This window comes from Hyalella azteca, unplaced genomic scaffold (assembly GCF_000764305.2).
Source record: "Hyalella azteca isolate HAZT.00-mixed unplaced genomic scaffold, Hazt_2.0.2 contig16821, whole genome shotgun sequence".
In the NCBI taxonomy this organism is placed as follows: Eukaryota; Metazoa; Arthropoda; class Malacostraca; order Amphipoda; family Hyalellidae; genus Hyalella; species Hyalella azteca.
In genome coordinates, this window is record NW_025946629.1 from 1 (window position 1) to 17,674 (window position 17,674).

Genomic DNA, 17,674 nt, shown 5'->3' on the forward strand with positions numbered 1-17,674 from the left:
GTGGCCAGGGAGGTGAGGGGTGTGGCCAGGGAGGTGAGGGGCGTGGCCAGGGAGGTGAGGGGCGTGGTCATGGAGGTGAGGGCATGTCCAGGGATATTTTCTGCACTACAGTGTACTGTACACTACCTATGTGTGTGCTACGCGTGTCGGCACGCGGAGAGTGAAGTCATGCGGCCAGATGTCTTGAGGGCTGCTAGTTCTTGCATCGACCTAGAATATATCCGCAGTGGACTTGTCAATTGTTGTTATAACCGCAAGTTTATCTTGCAATATCTTGCGACGAGAGCGCCTGCTGGCTGGCGCTGCTCACGAATGCTGAGCAGTGGCTGAGCGAGCTGTTGTTTTGAGCAGGACGAGAGGCAGGTGCTGGACGTGAGCGCTGAGCAGTGGCTGAGCGAGCTGAGCGCGCCGTCATGCAGCGCAGCAACAATGAGCGCGGTGCTGCAGCGCGCCCTCGTGGGGGCCTCGCGAGGCCACATTTACCCTCAGCTGCACATCCACGGCCTCAAGCTCACCCAGGCACCCGGCGTCATGCACAAGAAAATGGGTGAGTCTTAAGTGGCTTTATGTTATTTGTAATACATGTCTTGCCGTGTTGTGAAGAGTACATGTCTTGCCGTGTTGTGAAGAGTACATGTCTTGCCGTGTTGTGAAGACTGTATGTCTTGTTGTGTTGTGAAGTCATTTGTGCTGATGTAGGCTGGTAGTAGATTATTGTTGACAGAATTTAGTGTTGCGTTCTGCTCGCAGCGTGACCTCACCACCTGTAGTGACCCCCGTGACAGATTACATGTAGTGTTTCGTTCCAGGTTACCTGTATCCCTGTTACATGAAACCTGTATCCCAGTTACAGGTTACCTGTTTTATCCCCTGTCACAGGTTACCTGTACCTCCCCCAGTTGTGCAGGTTACCTGTACCCTCTCCCCCCCGTCACAGGTTACCTGTACCTGAGCGTATGCGCGGGCCACAGCGAGCTCAGCCTCCTGACGACCAACGCGCTGCACAAAGACCTGCAGAGCCGCGACGCCATCGCCCTGCTGGCCGCCATCACCGCCCTGCCCTCCGTGATGAGGGGGGGACTGCCCCCACAGCTGCTGCACGCCCTCTGCAACTGCCTGCATCACCCCATGGTGAGTGGTGTGCTGCCTACATCACGTGACCACCGTGTATTTGCCCTCATTTGAGCCAGCTGATGCAAAATGTTGTTGCTTGCTCCTTGCCGAGGTTCGTGGAGCATAGACGGACGATCAGGGATCATACTAAAAAAACGCGTCCAGTCGTCTCCTGAATGTCTCAAGAGTGAACTCCTCTCCTCTCAGTTCCTTCAGCAACGCGTTGAACAGCCTTGAACACGCCACGGACAGTGGTCCCTCTCGAAGAGTCTGAACTCTGGCTGCTGCGCGGTTGTTTAATACGGGGAACTGCACCGTCTCCCACTCCTTTCGTTGTATTATGTCTCTATTTTGACAGTCTCACTTTCCACGTGTACAATATGATTTTCATCTCCCTTCTCCCAACCACCTGCCAACCTGTACCAGTAGTCCAGCTCCTTCATCCTGCTGATCCTGGACGTGAATATCCGTTAGATTGCCTCCAATTGCCGCACCGCGCCTGTGTTGAATGGCGCCCAAAGCTGACAGCAGTACTCTGGAATGGGGAGCACGGGGTTCAGAAGAGCGTAATCATTGGCTCAGCATGTCTTGTTGAAAATGTCCGCCTGACCCACCATATCGATTGGCACACACCACGTCTCGTGTCCCGCAGAGTCTGGTGAGACGTCGGGCGTGTCAGGTGCTGTACGCGGGCCTCAGCGTGTGGGGGGCGCCTCGCCACGACGTCTCCGCGGCCTCACGACGCCCCAGCTCGCTGGGGGACCGCAGCTCCCCATTGGGCACCGACTGCGGCAGCTGTCATGACTCACAGGGTGAGATCGGATCGACTCTTTAACTATGAATTGATTGATTCATCGAGCGTTGTCTTTAATGTCAGTGAGATATTTGACTGGTTCATCTAGCGTTATCTTTGCTCTATCAATAAAATACCGAAATATATTAATATTCAATGAAATATTTGATTGACTTCCTGCCTTCTGCATTGAGAAAGTTTAACTGCACTGCAATCCAAAATGCTGTTAGATCGCCTATTAGCTTTTCTGGTTTTAATACCAAAGCGAGTATCATCAACCCCCAATTGTGTTGTTCGCCACCTTACTAAATTACGAAGCCACCATGCATGATTTCCTTGACATCACCATCACTCATCACTTGCATCACTCCACGCATCACGTCCTGTTCCTTGACATCACCATCACTCATCACTTGCATCACTCCACGCATCACGTCCTGTTCCTTGACATCACCATCACTCATCACTTGCATCACTCCACGCATCACGTCCTGTTCCTTGACATCACCATCACTCATCACTTGCATCACTCCACGCATCACGTCCTGTTCCTTGACATCACCATCACTCATCACTTGCATCACTCCACGCATCACGTCCTGTTCCTTGACATCACCATCACTCATCACTTGCATCACTCCACGCATCACGTCCTGTTCCTTGACATCNACCATCACAGTGGTGCTGCTGTACCAGGTGATGCTGGTACTAGAGTCGCCATCACAATGCATTATGTTCATTCGTCATTGATGACTTCAACACGAATAAAGTTTCACATTTTTCCATCTGACTCAAGTAAACCAAGTGTCCTTGTTAGCAGAGTCAGCAAACGTCGAACATTTAAGACTAAAATTCCTTCATTCCCAGCAATGTGGCGCGCGGCTGGAGTTCACTCGCAACTCTGTGGCGTGCAGCGCCGCTCATCTCCTGACGGCGGCATTCAACGCCTCGCTGCCTGAGCACTACGACCTTCCCTCCCACCACGGCGCTCCCACACAACACGGGGGAGCGTCGCACGTGCAGGTCAACATGCTCAGAGCTCTCCGGCAGCTCTGCTCAGGACCTCCCTGGGAGAACGTGCCTTCTGCAGTCGTAGCCGCCCTCACCCCCATACTTACTCAGGTGAAAGGTCGAACCGGTATAAGTGTAACGTATAACCTATATATACATGTAACTGATGAAAGTATTCCAACAGCATCACTATAGTATAAAAGGATCGTCAAAGTATAGTGTTAAATGTTGACCTAATAACAGTCAAATCCTCCGTTTCTTACCCCCCTCTACTCTCTGCTCATGACGTACATAGGTACTAAGTTCTTCCAAATTGATCGACCTCGATGAGATCTTTCCGCTAATATTTCTGAAAGCATCTGTCTGCAAAGGTTTTGCACAAAATGTTCGTAATGTACCAAGTTTAAAAAGGAAATTGTTATTATTAAATGCCGTAACAAATTGTTAGAAAATTGTTATTGTTCAATGCCGTAAAAAATCGTTATAAAATTGTTATTGTTAAATGCCGTAACAAATTGTTAGAAAATCAACATTATTAAATGCCGTAACAAATTGTTAGGAATTTGTTATTGTACAATTCCGTAACAAATTGTTAGGAATTAGTTATTGCACAATACCGTAACAACTTGTCAGAAAATTGTACTGAGATTAAGTGTAAATCTATTGTGAGTGCAGGTTTGGGGCGCGGGTGCGCCTGGCGTGTGTATGACGCTGCAGGAAGCCGTGCTGCTGACGCTGCAGTTACCGAGGGCAGCGACGTCCGCAGGGCTGCGCAATACAGCCATCAACACAACACTCGGCTTCCTGAAGAGCCCCAGCAGCAGGCTGCAGCTCGCCGCTGTCACCCTCCTCGCCAACAACTGGCCACTACTCAAGGACTCAGTGACCCCGGCGCTGCTGCATGCGGTGGTGCATAACTTACACACTACCACCAGCTCCATCATCACCAACACCACCCTGCACCTCCTCTACACCATGGCTAACCACCGCAACTACAAGGTATGTGGTGGTGCACAACCTCCACACCACCATCACCGCCCCAACTACGTAGTATGTATGAGATGGTGCACAAACCGCACGCCATCACCACCACGACCACAACTAATAGGTATCTGATCAAAATCTGATCGCTAAATCTGATCTAAATATGATCAACTAATCTGATCGCTATTATCACAGAGATCTAAAGCCCAGTGTTTTAAATTCGGTGGACATCTGGTAACGGTTCGTAATTAGCTTAGATCAGCTTGTAATTCTTTAAGAGGTTAATTGAAACTTGAATCTTCTGAGACACAATTCTGCTATGCTGGTGCGTGGTGAAGCAATTCAGATGCGTGGTGAAGCAATGCAGGTGCATAATAAGGCTATGCTGGTGCGTGGTGAAGCAATTCAGATGCGTGGTGAAGCAATGCAGGTGCATAATAAGGCTATGCTTGTGCGTGGTGACGCTTAATCATGTCCGCAATGCAGAGCGTTGTGGGCACGCTGGTGCAGTACTGTAGCGCCGCGTCGCCGTCGGTGCTGCAGGCGATGCTCAACAAAATATCGAAGATTGTTTCCACTCACGCCGACGATGCCTTGTGGTGCCTGCAGCAGCTGCAGCCTCTATTGCTGCTGCATCCTCATCCTGCCCTGTGCAGCGCCATGTCTTGTCTTGTCTCGCGCGGTAAGTTTCAGAATAACGTTGCACTTGTTTGTTGCTACTCCCTTCTAAGAGTCAGGAAGGCAGGGAGGACCGATTTGAATGAGAGTGAAATGGTTCACGAAGAACAAATTGAAGTTAGAGAAAAGGGTTGGGCAGGACTGAGTTAAGGAAAAGGGTTGGGCAGGACTGAGTTAAGGAAAAGGGTTGGGCAGGACTGAGTTAAGGAAAAGGGTTGGGCAGAACCGAGTTAAGGAAAAGGGTTGGGCAGGACCGAGTTAAGGAAAAGGGTCGGGCAGGACCGAGTCATTACTCCACTACGTGGCTTGTACACAGGTAAAATTTAACCGACAGTATTAGCCGCACATATTTTCTTCTTCCAGTTATAGTACCAACTTGAAGCTTATGCGCGAGGAAAGTATCAGCTACACAGTATTTTGTCATCTACAAGCGCCAGTGCGTCATTATAAGCTATCGAGTGAAGTCTGCGCTCGGTAGAAGAATATGGAACGAAACTGTAATATTGAATTTCAAACGGTTTTTAATGGAGCCGTTTGTGAAATTGTTGCTGAGGAGATGAAAAACGTCGTTGATCTACGTAGAGTGTGGGTAACAGACTAGGTAGGACGGAGTGATAACTTGGATCATCATTGAATTCGTTCCGTGAACTCACGGAGCGACAGAAATTCGTTACATGAACACAACAGCTCTTTCAGCCAACTATTGTGGCTTTCCGGCTCAAACTCATTCGATTAAAAGCGCCCATTATTTGTTACTTTCCACTGAATAAGATATCAACCCAATATTCGAAACTGAAAGTATTTGCCGCTAATATTTTCGACTAAAATTATCCTGTGTACAAGCACCTTCAGAGAGGAGCCCCTCAGGGGGGACTTCTGACGCGTGTCTGTGCGCGTCAGAAGTCCTATGGGATTTCGCGTTCCTAGGGGGATTGTTCCTGAGCGCCCCACCGTTGAGCTCGCGGTGTCTGACTGTAGGTCTCAGTTGTGGGGTTAAGTTGTTATGCAGGTAGGATTCCTTACATTTCCCTTCTCTGTCTCTCTCGTGCGGGCGGCCGACGTCCCGTGTAAGCGACCTCTTGTTCGAGTGTCTTCGCTTCTGACTTTCGAGCCAGCTTCAGCGGGCTGGACATCTGAGACCTTCCGCCCCTTGTGGGTGATGAATAATTGAGACCTTCCACCTCTATGGTGATGTTTATCTTGACTTTCGGTGCGAGATAGCTAAATAGCTGAAGCGCTAGTAAACATTTGGCCACTAAACTAACTAACTAACTTCAGAGAGGAGGTACCTACATTGCACGGGCACGCTCCGCCTAGTGCCGGCGGTGCTCCGTGAAACAATTCATCGAGCTCGCAGTTAGTGATGCGATGCTGAGCTATGAATTTACTACCTACACTCGTGCAGATATTCGGGACGGACGCGGCGAGCTCGTTGCCCCGGCCCTGCAGCTGCTCGGCTCGGTGCTTGAGAAAAACCCGGCGCCGCGCCCCCACGCCATCATGGCCGCCTCTGTTCTCGCGCCCCTCAACTCCGCGCGAGCTCCTACTGCTGGGGGCCAGGATGCTGGTGCGCTTCTTACCGATGAATATGGGCTCGTGGTGCCTGATGTTGTGTGCGCCCCCTTCATGAGTGACGACGAGAGAACTTTACTCGACATTGTCAATGAAAAGTTCATCAATAATGTTGTGTTAAGTGAGAAATACTGTGACGGTGATCAAATTTTTTTCGAGTGTTTACAGAAAATTGGTTTATTTAGTGAAGGCTTTGAAGAAAGGACTGTGGGCATTGCCCTGTCATTCATCAATTCGCCTGACGTAGTTTGGCGTAGTCAGGCTAGGGAAGCATTGGCGTGGATCCGGAACAAGAAGTTGGCATGTAGAGTTCTGGAAGCTGAGCGCCAAGTGCGCAAGAACCTCGAAGATTTTGATTGGACATTGCCGTATCTAGAGGAATACATAGTCGAGTCGCTCGAGAAAAAGAACGAGATGCCATATCTACCACGTAGTTGTTCGGTCCATGGCGATGGGGTTTCGTTGAAGCCTTTAGTTATCAAACCTGTGACCGAAACCATGCACGGCTCACTATCTGTCTCGCCACGTTCATCCCAGTCTTGCCAGTCCACTCCACGTCTCGGATCTCAATCATCTTTCATTGTCGCCCAGAGACCTGGTCATACTCAATCTTTATGTACCGACAGAAGATCGTACGCTGAATCGTACCGTTCCCTGGACCAGGCAAGCAACTCTTCTTGTACGTCCAGCCGAAGTGCCTCGTTTGGATCCAGCGGATTACTGCGCGCCTGTCGCGCTCCCTCTACTTCGACTGACCTCGTCACTCCTGCCACGGATGCAAGTTCATCTGTTGACTCAGTGTCTAACTCCGTCAACTCCAGCCTTGATGGTCTGCACAGACCGCAGGCCTCCACGCTGCAGCCTGAGTTCGATATTCTACAGCCGGGCAGAAGCAAAGTCGGCACGTTACCGGACGGCGCGCAACCTACAACCAGGTTTCCGAAATGATGTTCTTTTTGATAATTTACGATTATATTTTATTATTTCGTCGAATTTGGGCTGCGTTGCAATACTACCTAATTTTACGGCACGGCCGATGAATTTATTGAGGAAATTTGACAGGAGAAGTAACTGTAACAATGATTCTATAGAACGAAGTGTAATAGTAATAAGGTAGTTTCAAATTTTGATCCTGATATGAGAATTTGAAAGCGCGTTTGTGTTTACATTATTGATGTCGCTCGTTCACAGTGCCCCTAAGTTGCTATGGTCCGTGGAGGGTCGGTCGCCTCATCTCGGCGCGAGCTTCGTCCTGCCACCTGAAGGCGATACGATCGAAGTCGCCGCTGAGGCGATGGAGGAACTGAGGCTTGAGGAGGAGGAGGTCCCAAGCACCGCTGCCGCCTTGGCTAGGGCGCTCTATGCGGGGCTTGGCAGCAAGTGAAACGTGACGAATGAGAATGCCATAGGGATACAAAGTTAAATGAAGAAATAAATTTAAAATGAAGTGTGACAGATTTGCTCTAAAAATTAATATATGTTGCAAATATCTAATATAAGCTAAATGAGAAGACTGATGCGAACTAAGAGACTGTGTCGAGATGCCCTGCTACGCATTACCAGATCTTGTCAAGTATTTCTGAGACCATAAAATAGCTGCGAAACGCATATGTTGCAAGAAAGAAGAATACCAGGACTGAACCACAGATACTGTGATGAGATAATAAAGTAACGGCTTGCAAGTGATGGAAACCAACTTCCTTTGCATGCTTAGCTAAGTGATCCCAGGAACAAGTACCACGGCTTGTTTAACATTATATCGTCTGTGGTACTATTAATCATGGCGAACACAATTAGATTCGAGATTTTGAGAAGAGTTTTACCTTCTTGTGCATTGAAAAAATGAACAAGGAGCTCTCTCGTACTGCACATTAACACAAGGTATGGTGTCGGTTTTTTACGTTGATTTTCATACTTGTGAAACACGTACTGTGTAGATCGGCCTCAGCTCAACTGCTTGGGTTGACCTGCCTCAGCTAATGTGTTGAAGGCGCTCTATTGTAGTCTTGACCACACATCTTGTCCTCAACTGGCGCTTCTGGTTAAACTACATTTGTTCTCAAACGAGCCTTGCTTTCAATCTTAATAGTATTTGAATCTCTGCCATTCACTCTATATTTTTTGGCACTTGGATATTTTTCTCTGTCATATCTGACACGCATCACTTTTTCCTTTTTAGCAAAATGTAATCTTGCATCCTACGCGTTTTTCCTCGTTACTTGCAATGTTTTTTCGTGTCGTCTCTTTAATTTATATTGCGCTGCTATTGGCTCTTTGAGAGCATGTATATTCACTATTTATTACCATGAATTTTATTGTCCTCGAGTGTTCGTTTCTTGCCATCGCTTGAACTTCAACTCCGTATCTGTGTGTAAATATTTTCAGTATTGATTTCACTGCAGCTTTTATACGCTCTAGAATTGGGTCCAGTTTTAGTTGAGCATCGTGATACTTATTGCTATTCGATGCCCTGAAACTTTCGTTTACCACGAAATTCTTCGCAGAATTATTAACCCTCTACCACCTGAAATGCGAAATCCCAAAGAAATAATTTTTATCTCATTGCTTTGTGTTATTTGCGATGCGATAACATATCTATGCCATTTATCAAGTTCAATGCATCATAAAAAATATATAACATGTCCCTCTAGGGAACATTCAGTAGTCAATAGTCAATAGGAGTATCAGGCAAGCGGCTAAAATTATATAGTATATTTGTTATGAACAAAATTGCTATAAAATGAGGACGAATAAACTATCAGGAAACGAAAAAATGCACTTTACCAAGATTCAACGCCTTGAACACTTCCGCTCATTTTTTTTTTTTTTTGGAAAGAGAGAGAAATTATGAATATATTTTTCAAGTATATATACTAATTATATATTGACTATAAAACCCATGTAAGTATTTCATGGAATAATAATTAAAAATTTCGGCAAGGTATATTCTAAAAATTATATGCCTGCATTTTCGGGTGAATTTATATCATATTATTTCTCTTAAATGTCATACAATACAATCTCCTGACGGCTGTTCATTCTCAGTGACAGACATAAGTACAGTGGAGTGCCTGGTGTTCTCTCTCATGCAGTGACACAATAAACCTTACAAAACCAATTCATTATAGACTTGGAGAAACCAAAGATATTTAAACATGACCTTGATGAATAAGAACAGCATATAAATAATCACAGCACTGTAGTTCACCATTGCTTTCGTCCATGATCAGTTGAAGATGACAAACCGGAGTAATATTGTCACAAGCCTACTTCCCAAAAATTGATACGTTGCCAGTGAGCGCAAAATAACTGACATTGATGGTTGCTTCTGCGTACAACTTTAAAGATTTTTTCTATAGCCGACAACCGTCCTCGGGTCGCTACAGGGTTAGGCATCAGTGTGAAGTGTGATCAACGCCTGAGCAAACCTCAACACAACCAACTTATATGTACCAACTTTATGCGTCCTGATAGAGTTTCCACTTATATGTACCAACTTTATGCGTCCTGATAGAGTTTCCAAACATTTCTGTCCGAGCGTGAACAGAAGGTGCTTGCAGCAGGTTCAGATTTTATCGAGAAAATTTTTCAGTCAACTTAGTTGAAGAAGCACACATAACAAGGCAAAAGAAACAATCTAAAATTTAATGTTATATTTTACACCATTTTACAATAGATAAATCCTCGGCAGCAATGATCCTCCTGCAAAGGAGAGAAAAGCACATCAGTGTCGTCACTATAAGAATGTGTATGCACCAACACTATTAGAAGCTGCATCAACTAATGAAAGCGATGCAATTTACACAAAGAAACATCTTAAGGTAGACCCTCGCGTCAAGGAGCCGTTTGCTCGAAATTGACTGGACAACTACCTACTCTAGAAAGGCCGGGAATAAATGATAAAAATCTATACAATAACTGTAACCTTGAATATCAATATAAAATAGGGCAGAGGCGTTATTTGACCACCAACACAGCAGTATACCGTTAATGGGCAAACTTGCCGGTGTGTAGCTGGTAAAATAATCAACTGTCAAGCCTTCCTCTCATAACGCATCATATCTGATGGACTTCGTATAATCGCGCCAGACGCCAAAGGTAAAGCGTCAGCGGGTCGGTGACATGTTTGAAACCGTGCATTCATGGAGACAGTTGTGGCTCTCAGTACAGCCAACAGTATGAACAGTCTAAGTAATAACGAGTACGGTAAAAAAAACATTTCCAGATCAAATGTCGTAATAAGATAACCATTTATGGTTTGCATCACGTTGGTCATAAGCTTATCAAGAGCAAGAAAGGTCTACAGACCGCAGCAGTGCTTCGAGTAGCCTGTTTATTTCAACTGAACAAGAAGCAACATCACTCTCGACTAACACGGGTTAGTTTAACTGTTCTTTTATCTTACAGAAAATCTTATGCCCTAGAACGGTATATCGCCGTGTGAATAAATTTGTGATGACCTAGAAGAAGCCATTGATGTTTTTCTATGAAGATTTTACTTCTCAACAAGTACTGCCAATGGCATAAGAAGGTTGGGCGCTACTTTGATGAAGAAACACTATAATAAATATTTCGTATTATAATGCACATATATACATATTTAGCTGAGCAATACTTACTAATGGTTACAGATCGAACTGAATAGTTTGCTTTAATTCAAATTATTTGCATTCAAAGTTGATTTTTAGCAAATTACTGAGTAATGATGGTCTTAAAACTTACACTGTCTTTACTCACAATAAACACATAGCAGAGCAGACTAACGAATGATGCTATTAATCCACAAGACAACAGAACTCACCACTGAAAAGTCTAGTTTGCAGCCGCTGCCTTGGCAGCTGCTCTTTCAGCAGCTTCAGCCTTGGCCTGAGCCTCAGCCTTATCCTGTTCCCTGAGGTAGTTGTAGTCAGAATTTTCATATTTCAAGTTGTAAATGGGCAGGTTCCGTGTTACTACTTTCCATTCTGTGAAGAATAGGCCCAGAGTTGCCAACACCACACCATACCGGGCAATGGATGAAAATCTCCAACCACTGTAACAAGGTAAAACATTCTCCATCATTGTTCCGCCAGCTTGTCAGGTCATTTCCGTAAAAATTTCAAAGTTATTAACAAATTTGTTCATAGAATCTCGTGCACTTGCTCAAACATTTTGCATTGAATCATATTACATAGGTAATTCAGATGCTAGAGATATTCTATTCGGACAATGATGATTAACACAAGTCAAACACTTAGAACAAGTGTTTGATGGCAGCATCTTGGTGAATATCTATTACCAGACACTAACTTCAGCAGCTGAAATTGGGCTTGGAATTGGGACATTGTTAGGAAAAATTCTTTTACAACTAAACATTTGCAGACACACTTAAGGGGAGCATGTTGGTAAAAAAAAACTTTTGTTTAGACAGATCATTATGAAACTTGCCTTTAACTTGGTGTACATATGTAAAATATAAATCTATTTGATTACTTTTATGTTATGGAAATTTTTCAGAAAAAAACCTGAAATTCATAGAAAACAGCAAAAAAATGGGTCCTGGGATTTTCAAGATAAAACATCAGGAGACATAACAGTTTATGCATAAAGACCATATCTAAAGATCATCTGGTCTTTTTAAAATATTTTTTACTTCTGTTTTTTTTTCAATTTTGACCCCTCACCCCTCTTTCCAATATATCATAAAAACAAAATAGAAATTGAAAAAAATGACCAGATGAGCTATAAAGATTTTTCTTACAAATCAAATGGTATATCACTCAATGCTGTAGCTTGAACATCATAGGAGATAGGTTTGCAATCAGAAAATTTCGAGTTGCATCTGAAACTGAAATTTGTAATCATTGAAGGTATAGGTTTCATCAATGCTTCAACGACTGTTGTAAACGAACAAATGAACGCACAAACATGACTTTGGAGTCTTAAAATGCGCAATTCTTAGGCCTTCAAAATGAGCCTAAATCCAGTAAAGTCCACATTTTATATTTTTGACTGACATGCTACCCTTAAAAAAAAAAGTTGTGATATCTTCCTTCACAAACAACAGTATAGTAATGGACCTGTGTTAAGAGGAGCTCAATTTGGGACAAGAGCACATTGCAATCTTTATCCCATGCTGATGTATGGCACATGCTTGTAATTCCTGCTATTTCCATCTTTTTGATTGCAAAGAAAATGAATCTCAGATTTTTGTCACATTGTTGAAACCAAAAAATGCTTTTGTTGACATACTGAGGACACCCTCTAAGAAATCTTAGGTTGCTAGAGAAAATTGTTTTTTCCATTTAAATGATTGGAGTACATGAAGCTAGCACATATATAACTACAATGTACCAATTCAAAATGTTCATAGATAAACTGAATCAGGTCAACATATATCCTTGGAGACTTGCACTTGTTAAATAAATTAAATGCATTGTCAAGGAATTACAAAGTACACATTTCAAACATTAAAATTGGTAATAGATGTGCAGCAGTGGCAACAACCAAATGTTGCTGTGTTCTGCAAATCATACTGAAGAATACATTGTCAGCATCATGACTATAATTCTTGAAAGTTCAATAATTAAAATTCTTACCATCAGCACTGGTACTTCCAGCCACACAAAGAGAGCACAGAAATTATGACGTTAAAACTTCATTAGATTCACTACTAGAGTGGGAATTGGAGGCATGATGTCAGGCATCACATGAGCCATGCAGCAGTCAAAAAATATGTAAATCATTTCTGAACTATATAACATGTATTTAGAAACAAAAAATAATATTTTTTTTCAGTTTTGTAAAAAGATACAAAGGAAACATAAAACTGATTCATGAGTCATGACCAAATTTATTCATACCCTGAATTAATAGTTGACAACATGGCCTCTTGATAAATGATAACTTGTTGTAAACACTTAGGGTAATGGTCAACAAGGTTCCTGCATGTGTCGACGCTAAGTTTTGTCCCTTCTTCCTTGACATCAGGGTTGGCAATGATTAAATCAAAATGATTAAATCATGTGATTAAATCACTTGATTTTTTTATAAAAAAATCATGATTTTTTTTTATTTTTTCGATTTTTTTTTATTTTTTCATAAATTTAAATATATTGAGTGGCAGTCTTTAATTTATATTGAGGTATTGTTATTCATGGTTTAGTATAAATGTACACAGTGTTAGCTTTTCTCATAACTTAAGTCTCGTTTCAAGTTGTATGAGGTTTGTTTGTTTATCGTTCAGTTTATGTTTAGTAGGTATTGGTTTATTGGTCTGAATTAAATGGGAACAGTGCAGTCAGTCACTCAGTCACTACTAGTTGGTGTGTATAGAGGGTAGAGTCTGGTAGATTTATAGGACATAAAACTAGTAGATCTATTGATAGTGCTGTGCACTGTGCTATCAGCTACCTATCTGTTATGTGACTCATCAACGTTTAGGTCTTAGGAGATCTGCATTCCTGAAGTGTTTTTGTATGTTGAAGCCAGTTAAATGGTCAATATTTAGCTCATTACCTTGCCCCATACAAACTTTACAAAGCTAATGAATAGACTTATCAAAAATTGTTTACCCAAAAATCCCTAAGTGGTGAACACTACCTTGGCCTGTTGGCCATTATTGAAGGCAATAAGTGCCCTTATTTGCCATCCATTATGATCCATATACTGTTATTGTTAGTAGGCTAATTGCAACATAAAAGATAACACCTCAAAAATACAAAAAAGTTGAAAAAATCAAAAAAATCAAATAAATCAAAAAAATCATGAAAAAATAAAAAAAATCATTGATTTTTTATTTTTTTGATTTTTTTAAAAAAATCAAAAAAATCGCCAACCCTGCTTGACATACATTTCCAATTCTTTCAAATTATTTGGTTGTATCTTAGTCACCTCTATTTTCAACATGCGCAACAAATTCTCAATTGGATTGAGATTGGGACTTTGATTAGGTCATTCCATAACATTGATGTCATGATGTGAAATTCCTTGAAACACTTCTTTACTATTTTTTATGTTATCTTTGGATCATTATCCTGTTGAAGAATGCATACAGGACCAAGAGAAAAATTTCTGCATCCTGCTTGATGTTACTTTTGATATTATCAAGATATTGTTCTTTTTTTCATGATCCTGCTTTCTTAGTCAGACTTCTTGGTTCCCGAGCAGATAGAGAAACCCCCAAAATAAGATTCTCACCCAATGTTTAACTGTGTGGAATGTGTATTTTCATTATTAGCCTCACTTTTTTCTCTCCAAACATAAGCAACACCTATATGCCCTAATAATTCTTCTTTAGTCTCATCTGTCCACAAAATCTTGGAGAAAAAAGAGATTGGGGAATCGTCATGAGTTTTAGCAAACATCAGATGTGCTTTCACATGCTTTTCTTTTAGCAAAGGGGTTTTCCTGGGTCGAAAACCCTTCAGTCCATTATGATGCAATGTTTGTCTTACTACCTTCATACCAGAAGCATCCAAATTTGACAAAATTTCCTTGCTAGCGATCTTATGATTATTGCAAATGATGCATATTATGTTTCTAGCACATCTAGGGGACATTTTCTCCTTTCTTCCTCAACCAACCAGGTTATCCATCATGATAAAAGATTTGAATTTTTTATAATACATAAAAATACATAGGTAATGTAGATGCAGGAACATCAAACTTATTGGACATTGCTTTATATCCCAGCCTTCTTAGTGCGAATTTTGCACTCCTTATAATTTTCTTTCCGAGATCATTAATAAGCTCTTTTTCCTTTGCCATCTTCAAACTTTTAGCAAAATTTTAGCTTTTCTCTATATTGTGGAAAAAATCATATTATCAGACTTTGATGAGAAAAATATTACCATGCTTAATAACACCAAATTTTGCAATACAATTATTAAGTATCTACTACTATTTTCCTTAATAGTTTTCCTTAAATATTATGATAAATGATCTGGAATAAGAGGATGCAAATAATTATGAACAGCTATTTACTCACAAAATTCATAATAATTTCTGTTGAAACTTATTTTCTAAATATTTTCTAGCATTAAATTTATTGTACATTGTAAAGACAACCTTCCCTAGGTGAATGAGTTGTGAATGATCTTTATTTTTCTTTATAATTGGAATTGATTATATATATTTCTGAAAGGGTGTGAATAATTTCAGGCACAAGTGTAGTATATAGAAAAAAATACAACACACATCTCAGAATGCCAAAATATATTTGATCAACAATAGACGCAATTCCTATGATTCTCTAAGGCATAGTAAAATAAATTGACATTTGTGATGATCTGATGAAGCAGGAAAAATATTCATATTTATTATGGTTAGAGTTCAATTATATTTTTATTCTTCAATTTTCCATCACAAATCTCATTATGTCTCATGATTAAAAAAAATTGCATTGCAGGTCCCATTGATATTGGACATTGTAGGGTAAACGCACCATATTCTGACATCGTGGGTAATTCCGACACTTCTAAACTTTTTCCTTTATATTAAGCTATGTCTCAGTTCCACGCATGTGTAGATGGTTGAAATAGTGACGTCATACTATTGCGCCATTTGCGCGCAATGTTTGGTATTATTGCAGATTAACTACATCCAAAAAAAAGGGTGTTTTTTTTTAATTATATGTTTTTTGGGGTGTAGATTACGAATCTGAAATCCATTTTTGGCGGTCGGCATCGGAAAACCGATTTTTTTCCGACCCAAAAATCGCGCTAAAAATGCCTAACATCTTGAGAGTGGGTAACGTAAGTTACGTAACCCCCATGTTAGTAAGTCGCGAAAAAAATCGGTTTTCCGATGCCGACCGCCAAAAATGGATTTCAGATTCGTAATCTACACCCCAAAAAACATATAATTAAAAAAAACACCCTTTTTTTTGGATGTAGTTAATCTGCAATAATACCCAATGTTTTTGCAAAACACTAGGTCTGGCGGGAAAATGTTAAGATCCTCAGAGCGAAAGTCCACGTCTCCCAGTGAGAACATTGGAACACATGTCAAAGTTGATAGCTGACCTTGCTCTACAACACCATCTGGCTAGTGTGGAAAACACATCCTTTCTGAGCTCAGTGAGCTGTTTTTAGATTTTTAAAGCCAAGAGTTCTGCAATTTTCAAGCCATGTAGTATGTAATTTTTGAGCCATGAATGTTTTTCTTTCAGGCTTTAGAAAACAATTTTTCAGCCAAACTGTGTCAAGCTGCACGCTGCTGCAGCCTGCAGGCACATATTAGGTAGGTATGCCAAATCTCTAATTTTAACCTTGGAATAGAAACAGATTAACAGAATTTACAGAAATCATATTTTTTACTTTGTAAGCAATTTAGCTTGAAGAAATGATGCAGTTAGTTTTATTGCAGTCTGACATGACCAAAAGTATGAAATTATTATGAACAATTACAATTATTATGAACAATTCCCCTTGACTTTTGTTGAGGGACTCCACCCCCCTCCTCCCTTTTAGGATTTGTCGTGAACGCATAAATCAACGTAGAGATGGATCATGGTTCTAGACTCTAGTACCGTTTGATGCGGCAGAAAATAAGCTTTAAAGATGGGCATAAAAACTGGAAAAGCCGAAAGTTTCGATTGTGGACCCAGACGATCTCCTTAAATAAATAGCAAATTTTTTTCGACTTCGACAAAACCGGCTGCCTGACTAAAAAATTTACTACAAATTAGGTGGCAGTGTACACCCAAGTTTAAAAATGTCACATACCTCAAAGAACCAAGATGCAGCTGACCGGATGAAACTTTAGAAAATAAGCCAGGCATATTGTTAATGTTAATTAATTTTCTATTGACGAGCTTCGCTACTAAACCTCCTCTCACAGAGCTGTGCAATCGACTGACGGAAGATGGAATCGGGAACAAGCGTAAAAGTCGGAGTATTTTATTCCTGAGTAATTTTTAAAATAACTACTTTCTATAATCACGCGGCAAAATAAACACAACCTATATGAAGCGCCATGAATGTTTTCATCAGCAATTTTGATGATGCTGAAGAAAAAGAAAATTCCGCTGACAAAATAGAATTTTTCAATAATATATATGACAAGATCTGTGCTAATATTACGTATACGTTGCTAACTTGTATTTAACAGTATTTGAATCACAGTTGCTACTTATTAATGCCAATGAATGGAAGTTCGTGGACAAAAGTGGGAAGTCTGAGTTAACGGATCACTTTGCTAAATTATGAGGGACGACTGAAATAGCCCAGCATTTCCCAATACCAGCATAATTTTTATACTTCACCCCGTGCGCAAGCATGCTGCAGAGCAAATTAGCCAACATGATTACTTGCTGAAAGCCACAGAGACTAAATACCTTCATGGATGTAAACCAGCGAGCCAATGAGCTGCAAGCCGTCAAACAATGGTCGTAACCCACACGCTAAACCCCAAAATATTTCTATTCCATGCAGCCTACGCCTACCCCTTCACCACTTTCGATAAAGAACGCCCTGCGCCACAGAGCTATCGGTACACTGCTACCTCTCCAGCCTGTCCGTTCTTCTGGAGGCTGAACTTTCA

The 17,674-nt window shown here is 41.5% G+C and overlaps 2 protein-coding genes and 1 long non-coding RNA gene across 3 annotated transcripts; 2 read left to right on the forward strand and 1 right to left on the reverse strand.

Moving 5' to 3' along the window:
• The first annotated feature begins 69 nt into the window (after positions 1–69).
• LOC125179350 (AP-4 complex subunit epsilon-1-like) lies at positions 70–1,967 on the forward strand. Its single transcript, XM_047885050.1, has 4 exons — positions 70–75; positions 352–547; positions 938–1,131; positions 1,766–1,967. The coding sequence occupies exons 1-4, from the start codon at positions 70–72 to the stop codon at positions 1,946–1,948; spliced, it is 579 nt and encodes a 192-aa protein (XP_047741006.1). The 3' UTR covers positions 1,949–1,967.
• Positions 1,968–2,591: 624 nt separating this feature from the next.
• LOC108673378 lies at positions 2,592–8,454 on the forward strand. The gene is made up of 6 exons (XM_018161197.2): positions 2,592–2,602; positions 2,774–3,028; positions 3,593–3,916; positions 4,388–4,583; positions 5,985–7,086; positions 7,343–8,454. The coding sequence occupies exons 2-6, from the start codon at positions 2,936–2,938 to the stop codon at positions 7,533–7,535; spliced, it is 1,908 nt and encodes a 635-aa protein (XP_018016686.2). The 5' UTR covers positions 2,592–2,602; positions 2,774–2,935; the 3' UTR covers positions 7,536–8,454.
• Positions 8,455–9,789: 1,335 nt separating this feature from the next.
• Positions 9,790–16,999, reverse strand: LOC125179351. Its single transcript, XR_007157234.1, has 3 exons — positions 16,858–16,999; positions 10,953–11,183; positions 9,790–9,853 (listed from the first exon to the last, which is right to left on the reverse strand). It is a non-coding gene; the product is annotated as an uncharacterized LOC125179351 (long non-coding RNA).
• Between the last annotated feature and the right edge of the window lie 675 nt (positions 17,000–17,674).